The sequence below is a fragment of the Oryzias latipes genome, chromosome 14, assembly GCF_053564925.1.
Source record: "Oryzias latipes strain Hd-rR chromosome 14, Olatipes_Hd-rR_3.1".
NCBI lineage: Eukaryota > Metazoa > Chordata > Actinopteri > Beloniformes > Adrianichthyidae > Oryzias > Oryzias latipes.
The window spans coordinates 13,751,554-13,765,637 of record NC_136250.1 but is presented as its reverse complement, the minus strand read 5'-3'; the positions used below and the strand labels follow the sequence as shown (position 1 = coordinate 13,765,637).

The window sequence follows — 14,084 nt, the reverse complement described above, 5'->3', positions numbered from 1 at the left end:
TAACATATTCAAGACAACACACATACAGGAATGTGCACAGATGTTTTTTGAGTCATTCTTTTGAAATCTAACATCTTCATACAAAAAACAAACTCAATCTAAGGAATTGCTGTTGCAAGTTGATTTCTAACTTTCACATAGCCCATGTTCAAAACCTTCACTCTGTAGGACCAGAGAGAAAAATCCTCCATATTCAGAGCAGTTTCTGGTACCTTCAAAAAGCTTCATTATAGTTTCAATAAGAATGCATGCAGACACTGTTTTTTTTTGTAAAGTTTTTTTTTCTTTCAAAAAACAGTAATTTTTCTGAAAAAAGAAAGAAAATTACTAGTCCACAAAGCAACATAAGAATATTAATGATTAGCGAATCAGCACTGTGACTGTGGTTGTTTCTGTTCTTCAGCAATAGGCAAGTGTTGTCTTGCTGTGCTCAAGTGATTTAGGTTTGCTGCAGACCACTCCTAAAATAATGGCAGAACAGGTATGTTGGCATGGCTACACATTTACAGTGTGCTCTCTCATATTCAACTCAGGCAAAAATTGTTAGAGTAAAAAAGGACACCCTCCTCTATACCTGTATAGATTCATGTTGAAAGCATGACTAGATTGTTTTATGAGCCTGTTTTAAAATGGTTTCAATTTGTACGGGAGAAATTCCAGACGTGTGCCAAACATGTATCCTCACATCCCCACCCAATGAGTTTTAAAACCACTATTATGTTTATTGCCAATAAAAGGTTTCTTGTGTTTGCAAACTTTAGGATGAGGATAATAAAAAAATAACTGTTTCAAAAAAGGAAATAAAAGATTCAGGGTGGAAGGACCGAAAGGGCGTTGGCAGGAAAAAAATTGTTGAGATTATGAGAAGCCTAATTAAAAGGAGGGAGGTTCTGAAAGTGTCCTTAGAGGAATATAAGAGATACTGATTCAATTCAAGCAACCCTTCAGATCCTCTTGTTCACACACAGTGAGCACAGAGGACGGGAAAACAGAGAAACGAAGGGACTGATGCTGCAGGTGAGTGTCTCCTTTGTGACACGCCAACAAATTACTGAGGAGCAAAATTGAGTTGCATTGTTTCCAAAGACAACAGTTGCTATTCTCATCATGATTTCAGTCAGTTCTTTTGCTTCGATTTGATTGAGCCACATAATGATGAACTTTCTTTGGCAAAGAAATCAAATTTCACATAACACTATTTTTTTTTCTATTTTGGAGAAAGGAAAGTAATTTTCTATTTATTGACCTCGTTTCCTTATCAGAAAGTAGTCAATCCATGAAGGTTATGTTTAAATATGTGCGCACTTTATTAAATTTGTTCAGAAAAAAATGTAACTGGAAATTTTTTATAATTCTATTTAATTGCGCTGGCAACTACAATAAAGTGCTTAATTTTATTTCCAAAATCAACATTTTTTTATATATATATTTAGGTTTTCTATTTTGTGATTCTTTCTTTTTATGAAGATTTATTCAAGAAGGGCAAAAATGAAGAATTTATTTGGAGCCCCTCTACATTTTCTGCTTCTCCTTGCATCACAAACATGTGGTAAGAGTCTGTTCCCTTTTTTTTAAGGTTTTTTGTTTGTTTTCAAGTATGTTTTTGAGAACTCAACCTCCTTCCCTTTTTCCAGAAGCTGTAAGGATCAAGTCCACTCCAGGAGCCAGTGCTGAAGGTTTCATTCAGGCAAAACCTGACGATACAGTGTCACTGATTTGTGAGATTACTGACACCAATCTGCAGGAAGAGGAGCTGAATTGGCAGAGGAATGGTGCAGCGGTGAGCCTAACGGACACAAACAAGAACACCCCCAGCGCTGTGTGCATCACGCCAGTTATCCCTGAAGATGATGAAGCCACTTTCACCTGTTCTTTGAGAAAAAACTCAACAGCTTCGGCCTCTGTCACCCTGAAAGTCTCATGTGAGTCAATTTACCAAACTTTATATAGGTTTCGATTATTGATATTTTAAAATTAATGCGTTGAAGTTGAAAAGATTTTGAGCTTAGCTCACGTCAAATCATTGCAGTCTTTTTGAAAGCTCCAGTAATGCTCATGAGCTTTAGTTGTGTTTGTTTTTACTGCTTTCTGTCATTTATTTTTAAAATGTGAGCTTCAGATTGTTGTTAATACTTTTTACATCTAGTTTTGCTTAGTGCATATTGCACTAACAGCCACAAAATTCTCCAAAAGATCACAAGTTTAGGCACATCGCACCCTCAAAGTACAGGCAGAACAGTTCAAATGGGTGCTGACCCTCAGCAGGCTGTCAGGGGATTTAGCCAATCAGAGGAAAGTAGCCTTTAAGGAGGGAATCCATTCAAGAGCTGTCTTTGTTTGTTAGACAGATGGGGGACCTAAAGACGTGCATAAAATACTCAATGAGCTCTTGTTTTCTGGTTTGGTTTTATTTGGTATGCACTCAACTACTGCAACAATAAATCACGCAAAACTGATTTCTATTTTTTAAATAATTTTTCTGTTTGTCATTTCTATTTTACTGATGGGGATTAAGAAAGTTTTTTTGAATTCTAGAGGAGTCACAGCTTCATGACAAATGATAATGTTTGTGGGGGAAACCTAAAGACGTGTATGAAATATTTAATAAGCTCTTGTTTCCTGGTTTGGTTTTGTTTAGTATGCACTCTACTACAACAATAAATCGCGCAAAACTGTTATCTGATTTTTTTTTTTTTTTGTTAGTCATACCTACTTCACTCGCGAAGATTAGTTCCTTTTTTTAATATGAATTTTAGATAAGTAACAGATTAATGAGAATGTTTGGGGTGGATTAATACATTCTCTAATCCTCCACAGATCCTCCACAACTCTCTGGATCAGAGAACATTACGATAGAAGAAGAGGAAGATCTGGTGCTAGAGTGCGTCATGAAGGCCAATCCATTGGTCACAGCTGTGTTGTGGACACTAAATGGGAGCACAGTGGATCTAATAGGAGGTGGTTTCACTGTAACCAATGATGGTCAGATTAGCAGGCTGCAGATCAACAACGTGGATCAGAGTTTGCATGATGGGATCTATCAGTGCACAGCCGTTTCCCCCATGTTTCCAAACAGCTCTAAGATCTTTAATGTCAAAGTGACAGGTAAGTGCACAGGATCCACAAGCTCTTTTTATTTTACACATAATGATCCTTTCCTTCACAACCGTCCTCCTCTGCAGAAAGAACCATGAAGTTTCCGTTGGTGCCCTTGATAGCTGGGCTGGTGGTCGTGTTGGTTACTTCCATTCTTGCTGTAGTCTCACGGTGGAGGAAAATAGCAACGGTAACACATAAAATTGACTCACATACAAAAAGATATTGTTTAAATCAATTCAATTCAATTTTATTTGTATAGCCCAAATTCACAACAACAGTCGTCTCGATGGGCTTCATCTGCCTCATCTAACATTTATTTTTTTCACAATTACCAGTGCTGCAAGAAATAAGAGGTTTCCCCCTCCATCCCAAGAGACAGACCACGATGACCTCACCTCTCAATGCTTTATAGAAGCCTGTAATTATTTGTTTCGGGAGCTTTCTTATTTAATTTCTTTTCTATATTTGACTTATTTAAAAAAAATGATCTTGCACTTTTGAGCTGGTGAAGCTGCACCACTGAGGTATTGGTGAAAATAACAGATAAGCAAAATGACAGGAGCTATAAGTGTCATAGAATGTGTACAAATACAATTAAATCAACTTTTTTTTAAAAAGCGCTTTAACACAGCCAAAAGGGCAACAAAGTGCTGTGCAATAAAACACCAAGAAACTTATAGATAAAATATGAGCCCAAAAACAAGAAAACAATCAAATAAATTAAAAATAGTTACCAAAGCAGTAAACAGAGCAGAGTCTTATGAAAGGTTAAAAGCTTGGCTGTAAAAATTGGTTTTAAGCTTAGTTTTAAAAATGGACAGAGAGGACGCATAAAAAATGTTAAAAGGCAGAGCGTTCCAGAGCTTCGATCCCCTCTACACTACCACTTAGACCCCTGTACCTCCAGGAGAAGCTGGTCTGGCGACCTGAGGTACTGAGGAGAAGTGTAGGTAGAGAGAAGCTCAGAGACGTAAGGCGGGGCAAGACCATTCAAATATTTAAAAACAAACAAAAGAATCTTGAACTGAACCCTAAAATAGACAGGCAGCCTATGAAGGAAAGCCTGGATTGGTGTAATATGGCCTCTCTTTAGTGCTCCAACCAGAATACAAGCAGCAGCATTTTGAACTAGCTGCCAACGTGAAAGAGAGTACTGGCTAACCCCAATTAAAAGTGAATTACATTAATCCAACCGAGATGTAATAAAAGCGTTGATGGCTCAAAGACCTGCAAAGTCAAACGTGGTTTTACCGCAGATAAGTGCCTCAGATGAAAAAAGCTTAAAATTACTATCCAGTATAAAACCCAAATTCATAAGAGTGTTTAAAATGTGGAAGCAGGGGAACCAGGTCCGGAGTAGAAGGGTCATAGTGGTACCATTACTATGACATTACATTACAAGCACTCAAAAAAAAAATTAATTTGACTGGGTTTTTAGATTATTTCATTACCTTGGTTTGACCTTTAAACAACAGGTTCACTGAACTCTTTATTATGACAGAATGTTATAACTTTTTAAGGTTTTACATAGCAATGTCAAGCCTTTCCTTCTATGTTTTTATTTTTATTTTTTTGATTCATATAGACAATGTGACAAATTTCTGCAAAACTCAGTTGACCTTTGTTGGTATAAATGTACATTTTAAGACATTTCTTTTGGTGTAAACACATTTAGAAAAAACAAAAGTCACAATGACATGTTGGTGAGGAATTTTCCTTTTTAGTAAATTATCATTTTAAATTCACATAGACAGCTGTATTTTTTAACATTCTGGTGTTGTAAATAAATGTTTGGAATTGCAATTTCAATTTTGAAATCACTGCCTGACCCCACAGCTGTTAAATGTCAACCCTACATTTTTGGGAGTGTTTCACGAATTTAGAAAAATGCATTGATTCCATTCCAATGTAATCTAACAATTTTGGCAAAATGAAGATTTGAAACTGTGACCTGTCAAAGGAAATACACTAAGTGTGTAATTCAAAATAAAAAGAAACATCTATGCAGATCGACAGTAAGATCAATACAATAAATGTGTGAATGTTCACAATTAAAATCTCTATTTTGATCCATGGTTTGAACATCTGTTGTGAACTTTAACTCCTGACTCAACAATATGGTTAAGGCTTGTTAAAATGATGTTATACATTTACTTTTTATGCACTGAAAAGGCACAGACCGTGAGGTTGTGAGGGTCAAGGTCTTGATTTTTATGTTCTTTCCAATAAAAGGAAAATGTCCTAACAAGTTCACATAAAATGGTTAAGTATAAGACCTAAGATACTTACTTAACTGAGACATTTGATTCCCAAGGAGGGGTTTTGTTACGGGAGGATACACTTTTTATTTTTTCAAGATTAACTAATCAAGTTAGACATAAAAAAATGGATGTTTATGGATTTCAAATTCTAGAAGCCCAAAAGGACAAGTCTGCATTGATTTTCCATAAATGAACAACCCTGGGAGTATTTCAGGCGGGCAACTCGAGCAGTGCGTTTACCTGGTTACTCCTCCCAGCGGGCGGTTCAGTCTAATTGACTAACCTGTTTAGCATCCTACTTAAGTTCCAGGTGTGCGGTTCCATCCCTCTTCTTCCATTTCCACGAGCTCTGCGTTCATCACCCCACCCTCCTCCCCGGCTTCTACCTGTGAGCTCCGTTGGGGGTAGTTTAATACTCAAAGTTTTCTATAGAGATCTTTGTTTTATGTATCTGAACGGAGCCTTATGCCAAATTAAAGGAAATATGGAAATACATTTTCTTTACTGCATGAGTTGTCTGACTAAAATGCAATTTACATCAAAAGGCATTACAGGCAAGGCAAGGACAGTTTATTTATTTGGCACAATTCTTTCAAAAGTTAATTCAGAGTGCTTTGCAAAAAAAAAAAAAACAATAGCAATATTTTTAAATGAAATCTTGTTCACCTTTCGTCATATCCCTTCAGGGGTCGCCACAGTATTTCAGCCTCCACTAACTCAAACTATTGGTTTGCTAGAAAGTTTTACACCGAATGCCCTTTCGTGACACAACCCTGTATTCTATCTACGGGTCGGAACCAGCACAGGGAGACCCAGACTTGGGCCTCTTTGGGCCTCACGTAGTTAGGCATTAGTGTGAAAGGTCTTGCCCAAGGTCACACTCTGCATTATACTCATCCCGCCCCCACAAACCCTTGTTTCCCATGCACCAGTCCTACACGCAGTTAACTGAGCCATGCAATGGACAGTCCCCCAGTCAATTGCCACGCAACGTAGAGACAACATCCACTCACTAACATTAATTAATTAACTGGCTTGGAGGAAACATATATTCATTGAAACAAAGAAGGGAGACCCCAAACCTTATCATCCACCAATACACCATAGCTTGTGGCCAAGGTTGACCAATCAGAGAAATCATTAATGTCATAATTTTATTAAAAGATTGCAATTTGTCTTGAGTTTTTGTTATTTTCCTTCTCTGTCATTTTAATGGTTTTTGAATCGCACACATATGTTTGTAGTCTTGTAGACATATTGTAATCACATGCTGGGTGTTTTTAATACAGCCATATAAGATCCAATATGAAAAGACAGCTATGTTCATATTAGGAAATGATTGGACTGAAGTTGAAAAACATTGACTTGATTGTCTGGGATCCCACCAATCTAATGCTGGGGTTTCACAAATAGGTTTGCAGTGACATCTGCTGGCCACTTTACTAAAATGCACATCCAGGTTTTTATAGCACAGTCAGTGACTTATGTTTTTGTTTTTTTGATAGGGTTGTGGTTTTCACTGGAGCTTATCACAGAAGGTACTGTTCACTGTGGACAAGGTCACCATCAGTACCTTGCATAGTAGCCTAATGGCACATTTAGAACAAAATGTAAGAAGATGATATTTACCCTTTTTATGATTTTTGGATCATGAGTTTTTATTGTTTTGTTTTGTTCTTTTTTATAGAGAACACCAACTAAGCCTCACTTTACATTATAATATTAACTTTGTATGCTCACTGTACATGTTTACCATATGACATTTGCTTTGTGATAAAGCAGATACTGACAATGGATGAATGGAAGATGGAATACTATTTTGCCATGCTTTTAGTGTAAATGCCCTTGATTGATAGTTGTAGCAATTTTCTGTGTTTTATCTGTCTTTATGGCAAATATCCATCAGTCTAATGATAACTCTACTGCTCTATAGTTCATTGACAAGTTCAAGTATTTGAAATAAATTTAAGTTAGCCATGTACTGCCTGTGTGTATCATATTTGTGAAATACTGTACATTTCTTAAACTTACTCCATTAAAAACAATAAAAATCCATTTTTCTGATATTCTCTCTTCCTATTATTCCCCAGATTGCATTAAACCTGAATTTACTATCAACAAATAAATAAAAGCATGATAATACATAATAAAATAACGTTATTATTATTATTATTATTATTATTATTATTATTATTATTATTATTATTATTATTGTTATTAGTAGTAGTAGTAGTAGTAGTAGTAGTAGTAGTAGTAGTAGTAATAGTAGTAGTAGTTGTTGTAGTAGTAATAGTAGTAGTAGCATTATATTTTCCACTATATTTTTGCGAAAAAGGACAATAGGACGAGTTCTTTTGAATTTGACGTATTTCACCACGAGCTATGAGTAAGGACGTGATGACGTCAGCGTGCGTGCATTCCACAGAGGGAGTGACCGCCGCCGCCAAATTCAAACAGGAAAGTTCTGCTAGCAGCGACAACAAGCCAATTGAACGCGTGGTTTTTAGGTAAGTTACCGCTTCAGCATTTAGCTGGACGTTGGATTGTCTTTTCTGATTTTTATTTTGTAAGACTGAGCTACCAGTGTCGCGTACTTAGCGGCACTTTTACAAACACGACCTTATTTAATTTGAGTGACGTTACAAACTACAAAGTTATAGTTTAGTCGTAGAAGAACAACCGAAAAATTGTGTGGTTCAGCTCTTGCTATTCAAATGTGGTGTTTTATATATGACGATTCATAACATGCTAACATGACTTCGATGTTTGTTTCATCTGTCGATTGAGTAGTGAGAGCCCCGGGAATAAAACAAAGCGGGGTGGGGCAGTTTGATTGACAACTTTGTTCTTTTCACCCAAGTGTGTGTGTGTGTGTGTGTGGGGGGGGGGGGGGGGTATACCGGTGTTGGTGAGCTTTTTGACGGTTTGACCCTCAGCGTTACGTTTTAATACAGCTAGTTATTTCTTTTTTAATCATGCACGTGCATGTTTATTTTATTTTGATGGATTTTTAGTGCTTTAATTCTCATTTGCTGACAAACCAGCAAATGAGACTTAACGACTAACTGTCTTAGAGTGTGTGAGCCCCTTGAAAATCTGCCGTTGATTGTGTCTTATTTTATGTATTGTAAGTGCTCAGAATATGATGGACTTTTAATTTAGTGTCCTTTGATATGTTATTCAGTTTTAAAGTATAAAATTATGAGCTCTCTTTCACATGGTTGAAGTCCCGCTCCCATCATTTGATCTATTTTAGGTGTCCTCAGTGGTCTTGGCCATGTTTAACCAGACTTTGAAAAATAAATAAAAAGCCTGTGTCGTTTTTAGGACATAGTTTCTGCAGAGCAGCAGTAGTCCATTTAAAAAATTGCCCTGAGTTTTGGGTGGGACTGTTGGTGCGGAGTGAGTATCCCCATCCCATCTTCCTGTCACCCTTAACTGAGAGTTATCTGTTTACATGCTCTCTGCAAGTTACAGCCCCTCACAACCCCAACTTTACATTACGTTTGCTACAAAAAATGGTGAGCAATATGGAGCTATCCAGCTGTACAGTTTTAAGCCAAATTCCAGCTATCCAACTGCATTTTTTTGTCTGCTCCTGATTCACAATAAAGCAATACTCAGAAATGTAATTTTGAGCTTATTTTCCTTCATGTATGTCCTCCATCATCAGAGAAATGCTATATTAACATCTCCAAAACACCAAAAACTAGGGCTGCACGACATGAGGAAAACTTAATATTGCGATAACGATATAATTTGCGGTATATAAACAAAGAGCAAAACAACCAAAAATGTTATTCCCATTTCATTGCAACAGTTTAAAGATTATACTCCAAATGACCCTCGTCAACATAGGAGGCGAACATCTAACATAATAGGGCTCCATCTGATTGGTCAACAACGTGACGGGGTCCATCCGATTGGTCAAATGCATAAAGGGATTTATTTGATTCGTTTAATGCTTCAAGTTGCCATAAGATTGTTTTAGCACATGTAGGGGAACCATTCATTGCTATTTTCATTGTCTTTTGCGATATGCAGATTGCACAGCTAGATATTGCGATAGCGATAAATTTGCGGTGTATTGTGCAGGCCTACCAAAAACCCAATTTTCATCCTCAAGGCTTTGTTTCCCCTTATGTTTTACGCATCTCTCAGCGCAGCAGTGATGGATGGTGTTGGCAGAGCTGTGGTTGGAGTCTGGCGAGCACACACAGTCCTAGATGAATCAGATGATGCAGAAAACTCTCCAGAAGCTCCTGACCGTTTCCGCAAACTTCGCTCATCATCTTCCCTGAACTCGCTGCGGATGTCTTTGCGCAAGCGCCTCCCACTCCGCTCGGTCCAGACCGGCTCTCTACCGGAAAATCCCACTTGGGAATCCCTGAAGAATCAGCCTAAACCCAATCCAGTCAGCAAATTTACTCGCAGTGCCCGAAACTCCTTTACGGGAATGTACCAGGTAAAGAAAAAAACATGTAAGAATTGTTCTGGGACAATACCATTTGTGTTTCTTTCAACATCGTCCATTCCGCTGTCTTCTCTTACTCAGAGGTTGCAGAAAAAAAGAGAATTTTCCCGTGAGGAGTGTTTGGTTGCAACACCGGGTCAGGAAGGAGATAATGCTTGTTCCTCAAATTATTGCACTCCAAGCCGTACTCCTGGGCGAGCCACAACAGTCAGGCGAACGCCTAGATCTGCAGCTACTCCCAGGCGGACCCCAACCTCTAAAGGCCAAAAGACCCCTGAGGGATCCATTCGTGGGGTTAAAACAGGAGGAGGCAGGAGGCAACTGGTTCGAATGGCTGCTTTACGAAGTCCTTATGCTTCCCCCAACACACAGAGCCAGAGACTGTGAGTTCAGTCACTGCCTGTGTTCATATGTTGGTGTTTCCCCTTTATGTGTTGGTCCTGATGTCAGCTCTGTTTTCTTCTGATTAAACAGAAAGTTTGACCAAGATTTGGAATCCGTTTCTAATGGACTCAGCAGACTCCAGCGTCTGTCTAAAGCCTTTGATGACATTATGGGAAAACGAGACGGGTAACGTACTTTGGTTTTCTGTAAAGTTTTTCTCTCTTTTTTTTTTTTTTTGTTAGTTTGTGTGGTGTTTGTACATGTGTGGTGGAATAAATTCATATCTTCTCCAAAAATGTATAAATAAAAGTGAAGAGCGTATTTATTACTGGAAACCAGCTGGTCATGTTTTTGCAAAACTCTGGTTCCACTCCTGAGCTTCCATTTATTTTCCCCCGCCTTAAGTTGTAAACGTGTCTTTTCACAAAAGGAGGAGGGCAGGCGGACGCAAATACAGATGTGAGAGGAAATTGTTTTTTTTTCTTCTTCCTTTTCCATTATTTCCTGTGTTGACATTAGAAATGCTCATCCAGTCCATAGAGAATCAGATGTAGAGTTAAAAAAAATAAACATAAATGTGAACGGTGACCTTGTGTCTTGTCTGTTCAGTCTTGCAGCTTTGCTGCTGTCCTCCATCCTGTGAAACATCTCATTAGAAGTAAAACACGTTTGTTTCTCTACAGGCAGTTGAAGTGTCCCCTAATTGTGGACTAGTGTGGAAGGTAAAACATGGAGAGATGCGTTTTACTCATTTTACTGCATGACTGTGCATGGCAGTTAACTTGCATCCACTTCCAGTCTGCTTTCAACACAAAACTAAAGAGTTTCCTTTGTTTGATAACCTGCATTGTTTTTTCTATTGTCAGTGTTGTTTGATGTTACAATTCAGAAATGCTGCTCTACCCTCTGTGTTGATGAGTGATGCTCTTATAGACCCATTCCAGTGAACGTTCTGGTTTTAACCTGTTTTGTGGTATTTTTCTGAAAACAGAGGACATGTATATGAAGAAAATTAAGCTCAAAATTGCATTTATTAGTATTTCTTTATTCAAAAACATTGTAAGTTAGGAGCAGGCAAAAAGAGCACTGCCTGAATAAGGAATGCATTTGTGACATAGAAAATACGCTGGGGAAAGAGGGCGGGGTTTGCTCCACCCACAACTCGGAGGCAATTTTTTTATGAACTTCTGCCCCTCCACGGAAACTGTGCCATAGAAAACGACACAGGGTTTTTTATTTTGACTAAAAACTGCATAATCATGATTGAAAGACCATCAGAAACATTTTTGACATCAAAAACGGATCGTAGTGGACCTTTATGGGCAAGTTACTCATTTGTGCAGACAAGGGAGCTTTTCTTTTTTTATTCCAATAATTCTCCTAAATCTTGTTTGTGAAGGGATTACCGGTATTACAATAGAACAACAAGAAAAAGCCATTTGCAAAAGATGCTTATAGAGTATTTAGAGAGGATTATATTCCAGGATCTATGGGACCTTACATTCTGCACAGAGCAAAAATCATTGTTTTTTCTTCTTTTGAATAAATGCTTTATATCCTCCTTAACTCAAGGAATGGTTAGTTCCACTGAACACATGACTATCCCTGACCAACAACAGAGACTCGACTTTCTATCAGGCAATTTTGTAGAGCATGTTTTCTGTTCTCTAATGTTCATACAAGTTGATTTTTAAAATCTTGGTATTTTTCATCAGATCCCAGACAGTTCAACTAAAATACTGTATTTACTTCTTAAAGAAATAAACTAAAAAAGATGTTTTTGATTCTGTTAGTTTCATTTCCTTTATGTGTTTCTTGATGAACAACCCTCGGATATCTGTTTATGCTCATCCTGGGTTGTGCGGGGCCTTTACAGTTTTGTGTTACCCGTTTGTGCTCTTGCTCCAACCGCTGTTGCCTTTGCAGGCCTGCTCTGAAGAAACGCTCCGGAGGAGCTGATGAGGAAGTTGGACCCCAGCGGGAAACTCAGCCGCTCGAACGTCTCACGCCGAGCCTCAAACCTCTCGGACGCCGCGGGTAGCTGGGCTCAAACAGCCGTAAACACGATTCGCAAATCCAACTGAACTATAGAAGCACATGTATGTTTCACCTGAGATCTTTCTTAGCCAAGCTTTTAAAGTTTGTCTTGTTAGTGTTACATGTTGGTTTATCATGTTACTGGGAGACTGTTTAGTGGCATTTTATATTCTATTTCATCCAAACTGTTGGATTCGTTTTTTACACTCACCAGATATTACCTAAAGCAGGATAAATATCTTCTCTAGCTACCTAAGGGATTGTTATATTTGATAGTGTGTTTGTCTAGCTGTTACTAAAATGGAATATTTTTGTATTCTTTTGTTACTAATATTGTTATCTTACTTTTTAACATGAGCTGCTGCCCATTATCCATTACCAAACCAGTATCTGCACTTCCAACACTAGATTTACTAACAAAAGCTGTGTCTTTTACTTTATATAAACAATAATGCTACTGACATTTTTTCAAATGTGCATTCAATAAAACCAAATTATTACTTTTATATTCTTTAAGAGTGGGATTTTTGTTTTCCTTGTTCAACTTTTTTTTATTGTTGCAGATAAGGTTGATGATTTTTTTTCCCTTTAAACTGTGAGAAAAATCATGATTTATCAGATTAAAAACTTTAAGTCAGTTTGATGCCTAATGACCCACATTTTTTATTCATTTGTAATCGCTGCAAAAATGGAAAAACTGATCTTCAAATTTCTACAAAACAAAGGTTGTACACCCCTGAGAAACATTTATGTATATATAAATGCTTTTGTTCTTTCGTCAAACGTTCTAACATTTGAATTGATTGCAGTACTAACTGAATAAATCACATAGAATTCAATGAATTTTGCTTTATGTTTTTAATAAAGGTACACATACTCTTTCTTTTCATGCAAGAATAACACTGGAGAATGCTGGAGTATTTTTTTTTCTCAATATAATTGCAATTTATGATGAAGACTTGTGAATAATGTGTGCAAAAGATCTTCATTTGTAGTGTTAAGAATTTACTTAAGAATGGTTTCTTCTTTTTGCAAGCATTTATGGAGCCTAGAACATATTTGTTGTAATTGAGAATTGTTTTGGTATCGTCTAAACTAAATTTGATGAAATGATTTCACCATTTTAGGAATCATTAACTTAAACCTTTAAATTGATGGTTTGATACCTTTTTTCCCGTTATTTTACGCTATGTGAAGAAAGAATCAGTAAAGTAATGCTATATTTATCCAAAGGCTTTCATTCATAAAGACAACAGTTTTATTTATAAATAAATAAAAGAACAAAACATTTTAATAAAAAGAGGAATGGAGAAAAAAATGACTATTAAAACTTGACCAAATCTGTCCATAATTTCCTAAACTAAAGGGAATATTTGCCCCTACTTGACTGGTTTCAAAGTTCAACTGTGGAATTTTCATCTTAGTATTTGAATAAATGTGTGCCAGTACAACAATTGTAAATTGTGTCTGGGACAGTTTCCCAGCTTTACGTTTTTGTTGGTTTGTTTTTTTGTGGCAGAGGTTTATTGAAAGTTAAATCCTTTAACTGTAAAGATAACTTCTTTTAAACAGTCAGTGGTCAGAACAGACATGGAAATATGGAAATAGCAATGGTAAAAAGGAAATTAAGGAATTCACAAGAAGAAAGGTGAATTTAAAAAGGGATATATAGACACAATAATAAGCAGTTACAAATTATGGGATATTGATTAGCTGTAGATCACATAGTATTTTGGATCAAATTTCTTTTCTATTAAGGTTGCAGATGAAAATATAAGCAGTTCTTTGTGAAAAATTATGATTTGTTTGTTATTAAAGAATCAACTATG

General features: G+C 36.9%; 2 protein-coding genes across 7 annotated transcripts; both read left to right on the top strand.

Annotated features, from left to right (window-relative positions):
- Positions 1 to 879: 879 nt before the first annotated feature.
- Positions 880 to 7,426, top strand: tmigd1 (transmembrane and immunoglobulin domain containing 1). 4 transcript variants are annotated; one of them, XM_023962713.2, is made up of 6 exons: positions 880 to 1,017; positions 1,468 to 1,549; positions 1,638 to 1,922; positions 2,818 to 3,105; positions 3,183 to 3,286; positions 3,435 to 7,426. In XM_023962713.2, exons 1-6 carry the CDS (start codon positions 1,009 to 1,011, stop codon positions 3,447 to 3,449), a joined length of 783 nt encoding a protein of 260 aa, XP_023818481.1. In that variant the 5' UTR covers positions 880 to 1,008; the 3' UTR covers positions 3,450 to 7,426. The 4 variants fall into 4 exon arrangements, with proteins under 4 accessions (XP_023818481.1, XP_011481848.1, XP_078786586.1 ...); XM_011483546.4 differs by having other exon boundaries at positions 1,635 to 1,922; XM_078930460.1 differs by having other exon boundaries at positions 6,866 to 7,143.
- Positions 7,427 to 7,707: 281 nt separating this feature from the next.
- On the top strand, positions 7,708 to 13,094 carry pimreg (PICALM interacting mitotic regulator). Of its 3 annotated transcripts, XM_011483549.3 has the most exons (6): positions 7,708 to 7,867; positions 9,522 to 9,825; positions 9,916 to 10,217; positions 10,309 to 10,404; positions 10,902 to 10,940; positions 12,145 to 13,094. In XM_011483549.3, exons 1-5 carry the CDS (start codon positions 7,743 to 7,745, stop codon positions 10,930 to 10,932), a joined length of 858 nt encoding a protein of 285 aa, XP_011481851.2. In that variant the 5' UTR covers positions 7,708 to 7,742; the 3' UTR covers positions 10,933 to 10,940; positions 12,145 to 13,094. The 3 variants fall into 3 exon arrangements, with proteins under 3 accessions (XP_011481851.2, XP_004076507.3, XP_011481852.1); XM_004076459.4 differs by lacking the exon at positions 10,902 to 10,940; XM_011483550.4 differs by lacking the exon at positions 10,902 to 10,940 and having other exon boundaries at positions 7,749 to 7,867; positions 9,527 to 9,825.
- Positions 13,095 to 14,084: the final 990 nt, after the last annotated feature.